General features: G+C 44.9%; 1 protein-coding gene across 4 annotated transcripts in view; it reads left to right on the forward strand.

Annotated features, from left to right (window-relative positions):
- Positions 1 to 17781, forward strand: part of ACVR1 (activin A receptor type 1) — a 127309-nt gene that overhangs the window by 68770 nt on the left and 40758 nt on the right. For all 4 annotated transcript variants that reach the window (XM_077883335.1, XM_077883332.1, XM_077883333.1 and 1 more), the window contains one exon: positions 1945 to 2018. In XM_077883335.1, the coding sequence (XP_077739461.1) occupies positions 1952 to 2018 (67 nt within the window). In that variant the 5' untranslated portion in view covers positions 1945 to 1951. The remainder of the gene's footprint in view (positions 1 to 1944; positions 2019 to 17781) is intronic.

The raw sequence follows: 17781 nt of genomic DNA on the forward strand, positions 1-17781 counted from the left end.
TGATGACACCATTATTATTGTATTATTATTAATGAGAATCTCAAGTCATTTAGGATAATGTTAATTGTTTATGATACTGGATGCACATCATTTTTCAAATATTTTAAAGAGGATTTTATTTACTTATGAGAGAGAGAGAGCATGAGCAGGGGGAGCAGTAGAGGGATAAGGAGACTACATGCTGAGTGCAGAGCCCAACATGGGGCTTGATTTCAGGACCCTGAGATCCTGATCTGAGCTGAAATCAAGAGTCAGACTCTGACTGAGCCACCCAGGCACCCCGATATATTTATTGAGAGAGAGTGAGGAGGGGGATAGGGAAAATCTCTAGCAGACTCCATGCTGAGCATGGAGCACATTGGTCAAGAGGCTTGTCCCATGACCCATGAGATTATGACCAGAGCTGAAATCATGAGTTGGTTACTCAACCAACCCAGCCATCCAGGTGCCCCTCAAGTATTTTTTAATTTTGAATTTGGGGATCGTGCTTCCTGTCAGATTGAAGTGAATGTTAATTGCTTTTTTTCCCCCTTAATGAAGTGATCAACAAAGAACCACTAGGAACAGAGATAACCAGCTCCACCATTTTCTTATTCTTTCAGGTGCTTTCATTAATAATATATCCAATCTCTAGTTTCTTTAATGGCTTTAGAACACTTGCAATTTGGGAAGGGCTTGTTTCATAACATTTTATTTTATTTCATTTTTTATTTTTTAAAGAATTTATTCATTCATTCATTCATAAGAGACACACAGAGAAAGCCAGAGACAAAGAGGGAGAAGCAGGCTCTCTGTGGGGAGCTTGATGTGAGACTCGATCTCAGGACCTTGGAATCACGCCCAGAGCCAAAGGCAGACGCTCAGCCACTGAGCCACCCAGGTGCCCCTCATAACATTTTTAAATCGACCCTCAAAAGTATAGTACATGGCTGTACTCTAAGCAAACCATGTCCACCTTTTTAGTAACTCCTACTCTTTCTAGAAGACACTTCCTGAACTAGACAGTCTTAGGAACTGAGAACACACCAAACAAAGGCTCAAGTTATTTATTGCTCTATTCGATTAAAACATTTTTTATCAGATGCAACTTGCAGTACATACAGCTGCTGACTTACGGTGGTTTGGTTTAATGATTTTTTTTTAATCAAAACATTTGGTGTGAAAGTGATAAAGAATTCAATAGAAACCATACTTCAGATTTTGATCTTTGACCTTCGGATCCTTTCCTGGGTTAGCGATGTGTGGTACAACCCTCCCTCTTGACACTGGGAGTGGCAGCCAGCTATGGCTCCCAGTCAGCCACGGGATCACAAGGGTGAACAACCAATACACTGACTGCCATTCTGTACCCAGATAACCATTCTGTGTTTCACTTTTTGTAGGTGTTTTTGTTTTTTGGGTTTTTTTTTTTTTTTTTTTTTGGTTGTCCTTGTTATTCCCCTTTTGGGCTGTGTGATGATACTCCACTTCTAGTTCTTTTAAAGGAGAAGTAAGGTTCAAACGCAGTAATTTGGCTTGAATTATTCAGTCACTTAATCTTTAACATGATGCTACAACAGTTTATTCATGCTTCTCAGAGTTTTTAAATTTAGTGCCAATTTTGCATTTCATAGGCTCAGATAAAATTCCAAACTTAAAATTCTTTGAGAATGCTTAGCCTTATAGCTGAGAATTTTCCACGTCCCTATTGAGTTCTCTGTGAAAGGGTCATCACCTTAGAGTGGCCACCAGTAGGAGATAAATCTGATTGACTCCTTAAGATCGTTTGCTTAGATCTATGTAAAGGGTATATGTTTAAATTTAGCAAGAAATAAGGCGACATATGTGAGGGGGATTTGTAAGAAAGGCCTTGAATGGCAGTTTGAAGATAGTATGCTTAATTTAATTTGTCATCCTGCAGTTAAGTTTTTTGTTGTACTTATAGTTCTTATTTTTCCTCCACAGTTGTACAATGGTAGATGGAGTGATGATACTTCCTGTGCTAATGATGATCGCCTTCCCTTCCCCTAGTATGGAAGGTAAGTGGCTCCCAGCTATATGGAGTAGGCTAAGTTCCTGCGGATTGACTGGCTGTCTGTAAACAAGTTTGTTCTTAATCTTATCACATTCAGTACTCCTCCGTTCTCCCCCTTTGTGAAGACTTTATTTATTTAATTTTATTTTTTTAAAGGTTTTATTTATTTGAAAGGGAGAGACAGAAACAGCGAGACAGCATGAACAGGAAGTCAGAGGGAGAAGCAGGTGCCCCGCTGAGCAGGGAGCCCAGTGCAGCGCTCCATCCCAGGACCCTGGGATCATGACCTGAGCTGAAGGCAGATGCTCAACCAACTGAGCCCCCCAGGTGCCCCAAGACTCCTTTTTTAAAGTCATGTTTTTGGTTCACAGCAAAATTGAGAGGAAGGTACAGAGAGTTTTCATACCCTTTGCCCTCACACATGTAGAACCTCTCCCGTTACCAACATCCCCCACCAAAGTGGTACATTTATTATAATTGATGGACCTACATTGACACATCATTATCACCCAAGTCCGTAGTTTGCATTAGGGTTCACTCTGGGTGTTGTGTATTCTGTGGGTTTGGACAGGTGTATGATGACATGTATCCACCGTTATAGTATCATTCAGAGTATCTTATTGTCCTAAAAATTCTCTGTGCTCCACGTGTTCATCCCTTCCCTCCACCCTCCTTACCATAGCAACCACTGATCTTTCTACTGCCTCTATAGTTTTGTGTTTCCTAGAAAGTCAGATAGTTGGAATCATGAAGTACGTAGTCTTTTTAGATTGGCTTTCATTTATTAATAGGCATTTAAGTTTTCTCCATGTCTTTTCATGCATTGATGGCTCAGTTCTTTTAGCACTGAATAATATTTCATTGTCTGGATGTACCACAATTTATCCATTGACCTATTGAAGGAACATATTGGATGCTTCCAGGTTTTGGCAATTATGAATAAAGTTGCTATAAACATCCATGTGCAGGTTGTCTGTGGACTTCAGTTTTCATCTCCTTTGGGTAAACACTAAGGCTTGTGATTACTGGCTGTTATAGTACAGTATGTTTAGTTTTGTAAGAAACTTCTAAATTATCTTCCTAAGGGGCTGGACCATTTGCATTTCCACCAACAATGAATGAGAGCTCCTGTTGCTTCACAATCTCACCAGCACGTGATGTTGTCAGTGTTTTGGGTTTTAGCCACTCTGATAGGTGTGTAGTGGTGTCTCATTGCTGTTTTAGTTTACATTTTCCTGATGACATCTGATATGGAGCATTTTTTCATATGCTTATTTGCATATTCATATGCTTATCTATATGTCTTTTTTGGTGAGGTGTCTATTAAGATCTTTGACCCTTTTGTTAATCAGGTTGTGCGTTTCCTTATTTTTGAGCTTTAAGGGTTCTTCGTATATTTTGAATAAACATGTGTCTTTTGCACATACTTTCTCCCACTGTGACTCGCCCTCTTACTCTCTTTCGTTGTCTTTCACAGAGCAGAAGTTTTTAATTTTAAGAAAGTCCAGCTTATTAATTATTTCTTTCATGGATTGTGCCTCTAGAAAGTTATTGCTGTACCCAAGGTCATCTGGGTTTTCTATTATGCTATCTAATAATATTACGTGACGTAATATTACGTAATTGGCTTTACACTGAGTTTCTATTGGATAGTGCTATTATAACCAATTTAGGTATCCACAGTCTAGATTTTGCTCTAAGCAGTTTTGTTAAAAAACATTTCAATAATGCTGTAATCTTTTAGTGCCAAGAAGATATAAAATAAAGATCCCATGTGGTAAAAGAATTGGAGGTGTTTAAACCAGAGGAGGGATTGGGTCTAAGTTGTAGGAATTAATAAGAATTGAGTTGGAAAAATTTGATGGGTTAATAGTGGTTCTCACCTGGGGTTTATTTTACTCCCCAAGGAACATTTGACATTATCTGGAGATAAAACAGACAGGTTTCTAGGATTTTTCCTTCTCTGTGTAATCGATAAGCACTATGATAAGTAGAAAAAAATCTACAGAATGTGGCGGAATAAAGTCTCTCCAAATTCCATTCCCTTCCCTAGGTAGGGTACCAGTTCTGTGTGATATTAAGCAGTTCCATTTGGTTTCATTTGATATCGTGGGTGGAGCTGTGGTTGTGGGCATGATTGAAAAGAAAGAGAATGGATGACAAATTGAGGTGGAAATGTGGTACAAATAGAGATGGAGAAGTTGAGAAAGAATGGAGAGGAGAGAAGGGGAAAAGGACATTTATGAATCAATATTAACAACCATGCCATTGGTTGTTTTTTCCTGCTTTTAGCTCTTAAGCTGCGCTAAGAATCCAGCAAATGACCCTCTAATGTCACAGTGAAGATTATGTAATGAAGCAAGTCAGTCTGGCTGAAGTGGAAATGGATTGCCACTAAAGTTTTGCTGTTTAATATACCACCACCACTAGCATGTTTACAAGGAAGGAAAAGGACACATCATCCTCTACTTGCAATAACTATTTTTTTCCCCTTAAACCAGAATATCCAGAGTGCTACAGCCTAGAGTACTCTAATCATAATAACAGTTGCCGTAGTCCGTCTTCCCTCCATGACTCAACTCCTTGGTAACTGTCAATAGCATATTCTATGAAAAGACTCTTTGTTTTTGTATATTTACTAGGAATTAAAAAAAAAAAAAACACTGAGAATCCCTAATTGTAATACACTCTAATATATTCAACATTAGTCATAGAGCAAATGTGAAATACTTAACCAAAAGAGGTAAATAATAGGGTAGACAACTAAAATCTTTATACTAGCCCCAAAGATGGTCTAGTGCAGACCTTTAGACTACCAAGTTTAAAAGAAAGTAGCCCATGTTTGATGTTTGCAGGGTAGTTATGGCACCTTATTGATTATGCTTCAGTGAAGCTAAGTGGTATTATCGGGGCACAAATAAGAAAGTCATAGAGATTTTGTTCCAGTATATTTTGTTGAGTAATGCACTCTTTTTAGTTAGTTGGAAAAAATAAAAAATAAAAGCAAGCAAGACTTCTTCCCCTTTGTCTCCCAAATCATATGCATCATTTCCTGAAATCCTCATGATTACCCTAATGAGATAGGCTTTTGGGAGATGAGCCTTTGAATTGTTTAAAACTCCTGCTTGAGGTTACACAGCCAACAAAAGGTACCACATACTTTAAGAGATGGTGTTCAAGAGTTTCAATCATTATCCATCCTCTTCAAAATTTGGCTTCTTTTGGCAGGGGGTACCTTAAATTAGCTATATCCACATCCACATTATGTCTGGTGCATCTAGAATCCAGCTCAGTCCAGTCTGAGAGCTGAGATGAGAGCTTGTAATAGCAAATGATCAGGCTCCTTCACCTGGGTTTGTGTTTTTTTATTTCTCCTCTTTCACACCAATATTCATTTTTCATGTTCATTATATATACACAATTCTAGCTGCAGCAAGAGTTTTATTTGCTCTTACTGAGAAGAGCACTTGAGTCCTAATTATCCGTATATCCTTCCTTTCCCTTCCCATTAATAAAACTAATCATGCTCTAATATTGCTGTTACGCCACTGGGGAGAAGTCCATTTTTGTTTCAGAACTTCCATGTTTGGCTTCCCCTTTGTCCCTGAGAGCATTTGCAGGTGACATCCATGACACAAATACTTAAAATGGAATATAGCTTCAGAAATATTTCTAAGCTAAGATGACCCACATTTTATCAAATTTACGAGCCATAGTTTGATTTGATTGTAGCAATGAGGGCTGGCCTTGTGCAGAGTTTTGTTGTAAGAGATTTTGGCCTGTCCTAGAGAAGATGGCCAAGTTCTAAATTATTTTGTGGGCTGACTTGATTTTACTCTTTCCAAAACCACCACCACTCAGACTTTCCACCCCAATTACCCAATGAGGGAAGGAAGGGGCTAACTTCAATAGACTTTTTGTTAGGGTCCACAAAGGTGCCCCTCTTTGCCACTGTGGGAGAAGAATAGAATAAGCCTTTCTTTGAATTTCTCATTATTGAAGATTCAGGAAGTTCTTGAAGGGGTTGAATGAATGAATGTAAGAGAAATGTCTCTATTAAATTTGTTGCTCTCATTTCTCATTCCTATAATTTGTCCCTTTTGTTCAGAATAAAATCTTTTTACCAACACATCATCAAATGAGAGACTCTTTGGGGAGAGAGATGAGAAATACCGAGCTACTGGCTGCTCACTACTAGGACCTAAACTGTAAATATCTGATGGAGCTGCACCCTTTGAAGATACTGCTTCTTTGTTGTCAGATTTTCTTATCTAACAGGATGGTGGTGTATTAGTTGATGTAAGGTGAACTATGACAAAGCTTCCATTTAGCTTTTACTTCTTGGGGAACATTTGTTTTGGCAGTGGTTAGTTAAACTAAAGCCACACCAGCGGCCCCCCCCCCCCCCAGTGGACATTTTAAAACATTCACATTCAGTGCATTTATATGAGAGATGGGTAGTGTCAGTAGGGTGTGGAGAATCTAAAAATTCAATCTAAGTCAAATATTGAACAGATACGAAAAATCTAAGACCTACGCTCGATAAATGATTTCCTTGTGGTCAGCAGTGAGAGGGCAGTGCAGTTGCTTCTAGGCTTCTCTTTCATGAAGACGGGTCTCAAGAAGGAGAAGATGGATCCCATCTTCTCTTTATGGAACGACTAGTGAAGCAGGAGATTTGTAGGTGTGTCATATATGCAACTTTTGCTCTTGGGAAGAAATAACCACCACGAAAAACAAGACACAATAAAAAATGACTTTGCAATTCCCCGAACACTGTTAAGCGGCCTCGCACTTCCTTCTGCAGCCCAGCGTGACCTCAGGCGAGCTTCCATGGATAATGATTATACGCAGTCGTCATAATTACTCAGAACTCCTGTCAGTTCCAAGATCATGTAAGACACAGGGCGGGGTGACTTTCAAACTTTTCACTGTGACTCACAGTGAGAAAAATTTTAGAGTCGGACCCACACGCATCTGAAACAAAAAAAGTCATGAAAAACACAGTAGTCACTCTTAAGGTGTTTAATGTACTCCCATGTTACCCCCCCCCCCCCATTCTATTTGGCTTTATTTTGTTTAAAAAGAAAGCGAGAGACCTGGTCTGGTCTTGAACCACTAAATCGATTTCCTGACCCAGGAATGGGTGGTGGCCCAGCGGTTCAGAGAAGGCGTCCACAGTGTGTCCCCGAGCTCGGGTAGTGGCCCAGTGGTTAGAGAAGGTGCCCGTGCTGTGTTCCCGAGCTCGCGGCCCGGTGACCTCTGCCACCCTGGGTGAGTGCCCCGGCCGCTGCCGGTTGGGGCCTGCAGCAGCGCTGGCTCGGACCTCATGTGTTTTCCACAAGGTCATGAAGCCTACCCCCACTGGTCCCCAGTGGTCTGACGGGGAGACTGAGGTGCAGGTGTGTGCCCCGCAACCGGGCGCTGAGGCCGCAGCGCTGCTCCCTGCTTGGCGGCCTCCGGGCTCCGAGCGGGACATGCGGGGACATGGGTGTGAGCCTGGGGCGGGGAGGGAGACGGGGGTAGGAGGTGCAGGGAAATTGCTCTTGAGAAGGAGGAGGTGATGATCCCCCCAAACAGGACAGAGTGAACACCCCCCTGTAACCGGTGGTGACCCCGTGTAGGCCTCTGCGGCCCTTGCCCCCCACTGAGCCCCCGCTGAGCCACCCCAGGGCACCTTGAGGCCACCCCCAGAGACTGGGGTTCCGTGGCGGTGTGGTGCCAGGTGCCGTGTGGGGTCAGGCAGTCGTGGCTTCTCTGGGGCTTGGCCCTGGCCCTGGGGCCTCACAGTGTCAGTCGTGCAGAGCACGGTGACGTTTGGCGGGCAGATGGGGTTGCTGGTCGAGGGGTGTCCTCTGAAGGGGGCAGGCCCCAGCCTTTCTCAGGACACACGCCGGGCATCTCCCCACTCCGCCCAGTGTCAGTGTGTGTGGGTCACCTGGCCGGCTGGGCTGTGCCCGCAGTGGCGATGGAGACCGCGGGCGGCCGGTGGCCGTGGCGAGTGGCTGGCCGTGGGGGGCCTGCCCTGGGCAGCGTCACTCCTGCGGCAGGCCTGGCCGTGGGTGCTCCAGGGGCACTTGGCAGTGAGCGGCTTGTCCCGTGGGCCGCAGGCACAGCCAGTGTGATGCAGTCCCTGGGACGACTGGCCTGGCCCGAGGGGATGGCGGCAGCGCGTCTTTCAAAGACTTTTTTTTTTTTTATTTTTTTTTTTTAAATTTATTTATGATAGTCGCAGAGAGAGAGAGAGAGAGAGAGGCAGAGGGAGAAGCAGGCTCCATGCACCGGGAGCCCGACGTGGGATTCGATCCCGGGTCTCCAGGATCGCGCCCTGGGCCAAAGGCAGGCGCCAAACCGCTGCGCCACCCAGGGATCCCCCTTTCAAAGACTTTATTGTGGGTTTGGGAGGAGAAACCGCTGTAGCCCCGCGGTACCCCTGGGTGAGCAGGGGGAGCTGGTGGGCGCTGTGGTGTCGGCGGGGCGGGAGCGTCGCGTTGTCAGGGAGCCCCGTCTAGCTGCCCAACGCCAGGGTTTTGCCGGTGCCAGGGCGCAACAGGAAGGGCCTCCTATCCTCCTGGGCTGGGATTGGGGACCACGGGCCAGGGAGCCAGAGCCCAGCAGGATCGACACATAATGCAGCGGAGGAAGCACTGGGAAAGACTTGGGGCGTGGGGAAGGGCCTCCCCCAGAGAAGCGGTGGCTGGGGTTGGAGGACACCACCTGGGCCGTCCCAGTCTGGCCAGGGCAGCCGTAAGAAGGGGGATGGGTTAGGACTAAAGGTCCTGCTGGCCTGGCCGTCCTGCCGTCCTGAGCTGGTTGCCTCCTATCCTGGGGGCAGTGAGGGCTACCAAAAGGTGAAAGAGGGGCAGTTGGTGTGTTTTCAGAGTTGTATGGTGGACGTGGACCACAGGGTATGGCAAGCAGTAAGCGGATGAGGCAAACCAGCCGTGCCGGGCTGCTGGGGTGGTGCACAGGCCCGCCGGTTGTATTTTTGGAGCTGTCCCAACTATAGCAACGTAAGGGTGGCAACAAAACGAAAACAAAACCGTAGCTCCGAGAGGGGACCTTGGTGATTATTGTTCACAAATAACAATAACTGGAGAGGCAAATAATAATCTAATAATAATTCAGCAGCTACTCTTATTATTATGAAAACAGAAGCCTGAGCTGCTGACTTTTCTAGCAACTTTTGCAGGACATTTAAATCCCTCTTGCTGGCCCTTTGTTCCTGTGTTGCCATGGAGTGTCAATAAGCCCGGCTCAGAATAACCCAGGCAGTGACATGCGAGGTAGGGCTTGCTCGCTGGCATGTCGGCTGGCCAGGTTACACTGTCTTCATTGCTCCCGTCTTGGGAGGAGCACCGGGCAGCTGGCTCCCTGGCAGCTGGGCAAGGTGTGTGTCTCTTGGCTGCCTGGAGTTTGAAACGCAACCCAGACTGGCCTGCGTACGGAGCATGTGCGGCTCCCGATTGAGCCGATAGCAACTGAAAATAGCCCACGGAGCACCTGTCCCTTGTACACCAGCCCCTGGCCGACTGCCATTTAGGACAGTGAGGACTCACTTTGGTGGGTCGGTGGGGGGCTGAGTGGACTTCAGTGGTTCCTAGGAAGGTCTTGGGACCCGTGACCTTGGCTTAAGAGGACGAAAAGAGGTAGCAGCCTCTTCTGAGCAGTTCCCTTTGGCACTTCTGACCAGCTGGTGGCTGGTCACAGGGGCTGCAGGACGTACAGTACGAGCTGAAGACTCCTTACGGTGCTCTTTGCCCAGCCACACTGTGGTCCAGGAGACTGAGAGGTAGATGTTTTCTCGTGGAGGTAATAGCTTTCCTGAAAAACTCCTGGAAGGTAGATATCCGTGGTTTGTACTGGCTCAGTTTTAGGATGGGGAGACCTTGAGTTAAGCTGTTTGGTTTGGTTTTCTATCTGCCCTTTAATCGCCCATGACTGTCACTAGATCACTTCTACCCAGTGTCTCTTTGCTAAATGATTCTTGCTCAGTGGTCCAAATGTGGGCATGGAATAGAATCACAGCATGTTACAGGGCTCTCTTCCCCCTTGGGACTCCTTCCATTTCCTTCTGGGCTTTCATCTCTTCAGCGGGCTTGCCGTTGTTGGGCACAGTTGGCATGTCAGTGTGGATGGAAGCGGGCTCTGGAAGGAAATACTTCTGAAATGACTGGTGGTATTACAGCTACTATTTAAAAGTGACCCTTCGTAGATACTTGGGTTATCTTTAGGCTGTCAGTGCTCTGCAGCTACAGGAGCCAGTGGGAGTCTGTGGAAACTCTGGCCTGTTGCTTTCACCTTAGTGTGTGTTTAGATATTCTTGCTCCCCAGCCAGTGGCCTCGTGACACATCTCAGATTTAGCTGCCTTTCTTCTGCCAAGGTCCGAGATGATTGTGGAAGTAGGATCAGTGTGCTGTGCCATAGAGATTGGGGGGTGGGATGGGGGAGGGAACGAGTGTTTGCAAAACCAGCTCTGGGTCACAGCACTCTCAAAAAATGCTTGGTTTCTACCTTGAGTGTAGGTACCTGGAGCCTTTTCTGCGGGCTCAGGGGTAAAAAAGAATAAGCTCACAATGACCCAGACTCAACTATGTCATGGTGACGGTAGGATCCTTTAGTCTATGACTAATAAGCCAATCTTCTTAAGTGTTGAATTTGGGAATTAGTGCATTCTTATGGACCATATTAATTAGATTGATAGGAGAAAGAAGATATACAAAGCAAAGATCAAGTTAAAGGTTGGAATTCAGTCCCAATTCATGGGATTGAAGGCATGGGATTCCTCTCGTAATGAGCCTTGCATAGCCTTCTGGACCTGGTAGGGCCTTAGGGCATGAATTGGGAAATCCGGGGATAGAGAAGTAGCAGTATCAGAGGCCTGATCATTGCCCCAGTTTTCTACCCTTGGATATCCAGATCTCTTGGGCTCCATCCAGGCTGGACAGAAAATAGTCTAGAGAGCACCTTGATCCCTCTGTGGTTTTCCTGGGGTGGGGTACGGTAGGGAGCTAGAGGGGAGGAATTTAACTAATTCTGGACATTTTTACCTTTGGCTTTGGGTGCTGCGATGCCTGGAGGCTGGCATTCTAAGACTGTTGTTCAACAAATTGTAGCCCTGCCCATCTTCTGAGGGATTTATCTCTGTGGTTTGAAAGCTTCCAGAAAGGCTGTGGGGTGTGGTGGTGGTTTGCTGCTGGTACGTAGAGCCAAGATTGGCAACCTTGAAGGCCCAGTCACTGGTAGGGCATGGAAGGGCAAATAGAGGTGGGAGCCTGGTGCCGAAGCCGCCCTGTAGTTCTTTCTCCACTGTCCTATCCCACGTAGAGCCCTTGGTTGAGGTTTCCTACCACCAGAATTTTCAATACAGAGCCTGGCTAGGAAACCTTCACTGGAGCAAGCCACGTGCTCCCCAGTTAGCCGGTGGAGCGTTGAGAGACAACCACATGAGTCAGGCACACGTCTTCCCACACTGTGAACAGACCTTCCAGTCTCAACATTGGCTAGATGGGACTATATCGCTGGTTCTCTTCAAGTCTAAACAAGGAATGGCTTCTCTGAATTGGTTATTTTAAAAAAAGATTTTATTTATTTATTTGTCAGAGAGAGAGCGAGAGAGAGTGAGAGAGAGTGAGCGCGAGAGTCTAAGCAGAAGGAGTGACAGGCTCCCTGCTGTGCAAAGAGCCCGCTGCAGGACTTGATCCCAGGACCCCTGGCATCATGATCTGAGCCGAAGGCAGACACTTAACCTACTGAGCCACACAGGCGTCCCTCCTGAAATGCACCCGGTCTTTTTCTCTTCACCCCCAGACTGTGGTACTGTTACTCTTCCTGTAAGTGGAACTTTGCTCAGACCCGGGCACTGTCCGTATATGGGGTGGGGATGTTTTCTGGTCTTTAAAAGAATTCCTTAGTAGGTAATTCCCATTAGGCCTTGTAATCATTTCTTTCTCTGAAGCAGAGATTCAAGAAGTTTGAAGACACGATGAAGAAAGGGGTCATTATTTTCCCCCTATTAAAGAGTTGCTTCATAGACATGGTGCAAGTGTGAAAGCCGTGTCTTTGCTACGTTCTGGGAATCATAAAAAGCATGGAAAAGACAGACCGATATTGTCTTAGGTCAATACCCGACAATGTTCTTTCACTTGTTAGTCACTTAAACACAGACCAAGTTTTTGGCTTTGAAATGGAAGGTGTGGTTGCTGCAATAGGGCTTAATTTACAGGGATTATTTCAGAGACAAGGAGTCAGCCCAGACACAAAATAAACAGATGGCACTTTTTTTTTCCCCTCTCAGCTTCAGCAGTTCAAATGCAGGATGACTTGGGAATCCTTATCACCTTGAGCAAAGCAAGGAAGGGAAAATGATGTAATTCACTCTTCCCCACTCCCTGCTGAAAACGCCATTACTTTCACCAAGAGGAGAAAAGTGGCAGCAAAAACCAGGGGCATCTTTTTCACTGCCGAGCAGGCAAGTCCTGCATGACCCCCCTCACGTGGCTGGAGTCAAGGCGCTTACTTTGTATTGATCGTTCTGGTCACCTGAGCATCGTAGTAGCCCAGAGTCCTCACATCAACCATCTAAGGAAGGACCATCCCTGAAAGCCCTGCTGTTCTATTAATGTATTAAATAATGTCTTGTTTTTAGGGACTTTTGTATTTTTACCTCTTTCTTGCAACAGACAAACAGGCAAACAGAACACCTACTGCACCACAACAAGTATTAATTTTCTACACTTGTAAGCCGGAGTAGGTGAACAGATGTGACGCCATGGTGAGCTCCTCTACGAAAAAGTGGTTTGCACAGACATGCTGGCTCAGTGACTAAGCCTTGCCTTAAGATCTCTGCTGACATTTAAAGACTTTATAGGCTCAGTCTGCTCTGAAAACCAGTATCATGTCTCTTCCCACCTCTAAATCCTTTCTGTGAATTCATTCTGAAGCAAATATTCATCAGGCTGGTACTCCTGTCAATTACTGAGGCAGGTGGGGGAGGGGGGCAGGTATATACCAGTGGGCGGAATAGGCTTAGTTCCTACCCTCATGGTGCTCCTAGTCGAGAGGAAAGACATGCTCATTCAGTAGCCAGACAGATACACGCATGTGAGTATATGCAGGTGGGTCTTACTTGAAATTTGAGGGTATTAACAAAGGTTTCTCCAAGGGGGAAGTGAGTGTGAATACATAAATGGGGAGTCGGCAGGGAGGGAGCTAATAAGCTTTACCTGTGGGGGAAATTCTGTACCTAAAGGACCTGACATCCTGGAGCAAGAGAGGCCTTCTGACAACGGAGGCGTGGTGAGGGCAGCCTAAAGAGGTGGGGATCAGCTCTACCAGGACTTGTGGCCACATTAACCCATTTCAACAATCATGGAAGGCAGAGAGGACTACATCTCAATGGGGATGCCATCTACTCAGTTCCAGAATGCTGGAGGATAGGACATATTTGTAGCTATTGTCATTTTCGAAATCTTGGGAATCATGAAATCATGTTCTGTTGTTATTCTAATGTATATGTGATCCTATTCGATCTTTCTTAACTCCTGGAATATGTTTTCTTCTTGGCTTTACAACTTTGCAGGGTATGGGTTTCTCTGATCAGAAAACAAACAAACAGGGATCCCTGGGTGGCGCAGCGGGTTAGCGCCTGCCTTTGGCCCAGGGCGCGATCCTGGAGACCCGGGATCGAATCCCACATCGGGCTCTCGGTGCATGGAGCCTGCTTCTCCCTCTGCCTGTGTCTCTGCCCCTCTCTCTCTCTCTCTCTCTGTGACTATCATAAATAAAAAAAAAAAAAAAAAAAAAAAAGAAAACAAACAAACAAACCCAAAAAAGCAGTGATTTGGGTTCCCTGTCTGGGTGTTTTATGAGAGCATTTAGACTCTTGGGGTATTGTCTTCCCAAGCATATAGCTTGCCTTCTTGTCAGACCATCAAATGCCCTTCCCTGGGCGTTCCAGACTGACCTTTGTGTTTCTGTCTTAGGAGCAGGCTTCTGGCAGTGATACCTGGCATTGCAAAATCCATCCCTGAGCCTTTGTTTAATGCCAGAGATCTCAAATGCTTTCTGATTCTGGAGAAGTGCCAAGCTGCACTCATGGATTAGGAGGCCATGGAAAGACTCCCTCCCCCCCCCCCCCCCCCCCCCATCTAATAAGCCTAATAGAAGCTGTCATTTCAAATGAATGAATCATTTATACTGTTGGAAGGAGTCCAGGGATGTTTGGGGTTCCCTTTTTAGCCTATCAGGTTCTGAGCTATATGACTTTTGTAAGAATAGTGTAGTAGTGTAGTCACCACATTGTTACTTGTGCTGCTTTGCGGTGAGTTTCTGAGAAATTCAAGTCTGTTCCTTTTGCTGATCTCTGGGGTCATGGCTGCAGGCTGGTTTACTTGTGGCATTTTCTCATTTGTCTTTTGTGTCAGACTTTAGTGGGAAATATGAGGTTTTGTGCACCATTTAGATTGATAATCAGCTTAAATGCTTTCAAGTGTTCTGGAGTACATGACTAAGAATGTGGATGATGAGCCCATAGTGTTGTGCTGAGATTTCTCAAGTCCCCCCTAAAACGTTGATGTGAATACTTTTACTCTGAGCTACAGGGTGATGTGAAACTGTGGACATTCTTAAAAAGTCCACAATGCTCTTTGCTCTGCCTTTTCTTGTGACGGTCTTTGGTTAGGTGATGAGAGCAGTTGTGTCCAGAAGTGAGCAGAGCATCGCCCAGAACAAGAAAGATCTTTTAAAAGATTTGAGATTCTGAGCCCGTGCCTCTGGTTGTAGCGCCAGCCCCCAGTCCTCCCAGGACTGGCTGGGAGTGGAGGACTCCCCGCTCCTCCCAGTCTGTTCACAGGGACTTGGTTCTGGTGATACAGAGGGCACACGGTGCCAGCCATAACACTGAGTAATACTGGGAGGTGCCTCTTAGAACAAACAATGTGGGTGAGCTTCACAGAGAGGGAATACCTCTGGCTTGACATTTAAATTACTGAATTATTTAAATGAGTGTCAATTAGGTGGAGTAGACTTGCTGCTTTCTGCCAGGGCACTTCCTAGTTATTTGCACAGGCAAGTGTAAAATACTTCATGTCAGATACGGCGCTTCCTGTCTGTGTTGTCGAAAGTCACAGAAGGTGACTGTCCAGGCCTCGGTGTACCTCAGTACGTACTGAATTCACATCACTGTCTGAGAGATTACACTCCTACCCCGGGCCCTACAAGGGATTTTGTGATAATTCTTGCATCCTGTGTACCCCCCAGCCCCACTCCAAATAAAGTATCACAGGCCCACACATGTTATGGTTATTCCTAAATTTTTGATCAGACTAAAAGAGTGAGTCACAGCCATTTTGGGGCCTGCTGTGTGCTCTTAGAATTGTGGATATTAAGATCTGAAAATGTTACCACCTTGCTTTTAACCTTCCTGGTTGACTTAGTAATCCCAGCTCAGAAATCTTTCTGGCATCTCTTCGACTAATCCACACATGTCGAATGAAACTGCCAAAGTGGCAGTTCATGAGTGTGTGTGTGCCTGCAGGCATGTGTGTGCTGCGTGTGGTCATTCTGATATACTTAGAATTGGGGGTCTTCATTCATCTTTGGTGGTATATAAAAAAATCGATTCATGAAGGGCTCTGCTAATTAGTTATATGGAAATGTACAAATTAGGAAGGTTGAATGTTGGTGAGAAGCAAAATTGGAAGTGAAGCTGGTGAAGGTTTTGTATTTTTCCCATTAGCTAACCCCTGGACTGAGCTCATGGGCCCTCAGAGCAGAGATTAATTTAATATCACATATCATTAATAACCATCTTTCTCCTCCTTTTTTCTTTTTCTGGATTGTGGAGGTGAGGATATGAAAACTCTAGTTTTTGACACCTTAAAAAGAATGACCTATTTAAAAGTAGTCAACTCGTGGCCATCTGTATACAACTAGGGGAAGAATATAAAGATTCAAGGAGAGTGTTTAATAAATGAATGAATCCCTTTGACTTAGTTTATGATCCCCCCAGGATAAGCTCTGATTACAATTTATGACCCGCGATGCTGGTGTGTGCTGCATAGTTGGGTGTGGTGAGTTGACTTTTACTGAAGATGGTATTTACTTGAAGGTGCTCAGTGCTGGCAAAATTCTTTCAGTTACATTCCAAACATCTGTCAGACTGTCCCCACATCCTGTCAAAAGATAGGGACCTAGGAAGGGCAGTCCACACCTTCTATCTGTGGAGCAGGGGTTCAGTTTGGACTCTGGCTATCTATCTATCTATCTATCTATCTATCTATCTATCTATCTATTTATTTATTTTATTTATTTATTTAATTTATTTTTAAGGGGGCTCTACCCCCTACTTGGGGCTTGAACTCGTGACCCCAAGATCAAGAGTTGCACGTTCCACCACTGAGCCAGCCAGGCACCCCAAGGGCTCTAATTTTAAAAAGCAATGTTCAGTCGGAGAGCACGTGAATTATCGTTATCTTATTTTTTAATTTAAATTTGACATTTTAAATTATAACCACAAGGTGTCCTCAATTCTTTTGTAACTGGACTATTTCCATAGGATCAGTGATGAGCGAGGTCTCTGTTGTCTGGCGTTACCAGTTTGTTGTTGCTCCTGCTGGACCGTAGGCACAGCCAGTTAAGGGATCCACACTCCTTGGTCCATTATCAGTCCACAAACAGCTACTCTCTTACCTTATTTTCATTTTACCCCTTCATCCTTACACTGACTGGTCAGCCCCAACCCAGTGTCAGGAGACACAACCTCTTTAATAATAAGGTGTTAGTGTGTGTCTTTGGATATCTATGACCTTTGAAAATATTTAGGATTTTAAAATATATGTTCGTGTTTCAAATTTTCACACATGCATTCTTGCACAGTTTTAAAATACGGTATTTTAAATTCCCTGCTGTAGATCACAAACAAATCAACATGACACCATTAACTCTCTCTCCCTTTTACCCTGCCTATCCATTTTCCTCCAAAGAATCATCACCTGTTGGGCAGCATAGTTGGCAACCCTCAGCCCAATTTTGTGCCATTCAAGAGTGGCAAAGAGTCTAGACTCCCTAGAAATATTATCTTTCAACTCACTTTTGGCAAGTGTAAACTTTTTGCGGGATTATGTCAACAGATATATATGTTTCTCATCCTCATAGAAATAGATTGGTGCTGGTGTTTCTCTAGGCAGGGAAAATAAAGACTATCTTTTGGCTCATTAAAATTTTTGCTCATTAAAAATGTCTGAGGCTCTTGATTCTCGGGGGTGAGACTGGTGACATACATATACTGTCAGCGGCTATTTTGGATTTTCTGCTTTCAGGCATGTCTTTGCTCTTGGATGAGCCCCTTGTGGTTTTCAAAAGAACTAGCAAGTCAATTATAAATAGAAGGCTTGTGTCTGTGTGTCTGCGTGCACTTACTCTGTGGGATGAGGCACCCACATTACAGTGGGTAGTGAACTATTTTTCACTTCTTTGAAGAGGGAAGAAGAAAGATTAAGAACACTTTTCTCTTTTTGAGATAACCCACGTCTCTACACACACCCACACAAATCTGTGTAAATGAACTTGACATTTTCAAAGACCTTACCTTAAGGTCTCCTCTTGAAAGCACAGCCACCCGACCTGTTATTTTAAGAAAGAAGCAGTTATCTCACAGACCTGCTACAGGGGGTTCAAGAATTAGAAGGCAGTCAGTCTGTGCCATAGACCTTCGGAGGGAGCTTCTAAAAGCTGAATTTTTTTTAATGTGAGCGTTGCTTCAGAA

Source organism: Canis aureus, chromosome 34 (assembly GCF_053574225.1).
Source record: "Canis aureus isolate CA01 chromosome 34, VMU_Caureus_v.1.0, whole genome shotgun sequence".
In the NCBI taxonomy this organism is placed as follows: domain Eukaryota; kingdom Metazoa; phylum Chordata; class Mammalia; order Carnivora; family Canidae; genus Canis; species Canis aureus.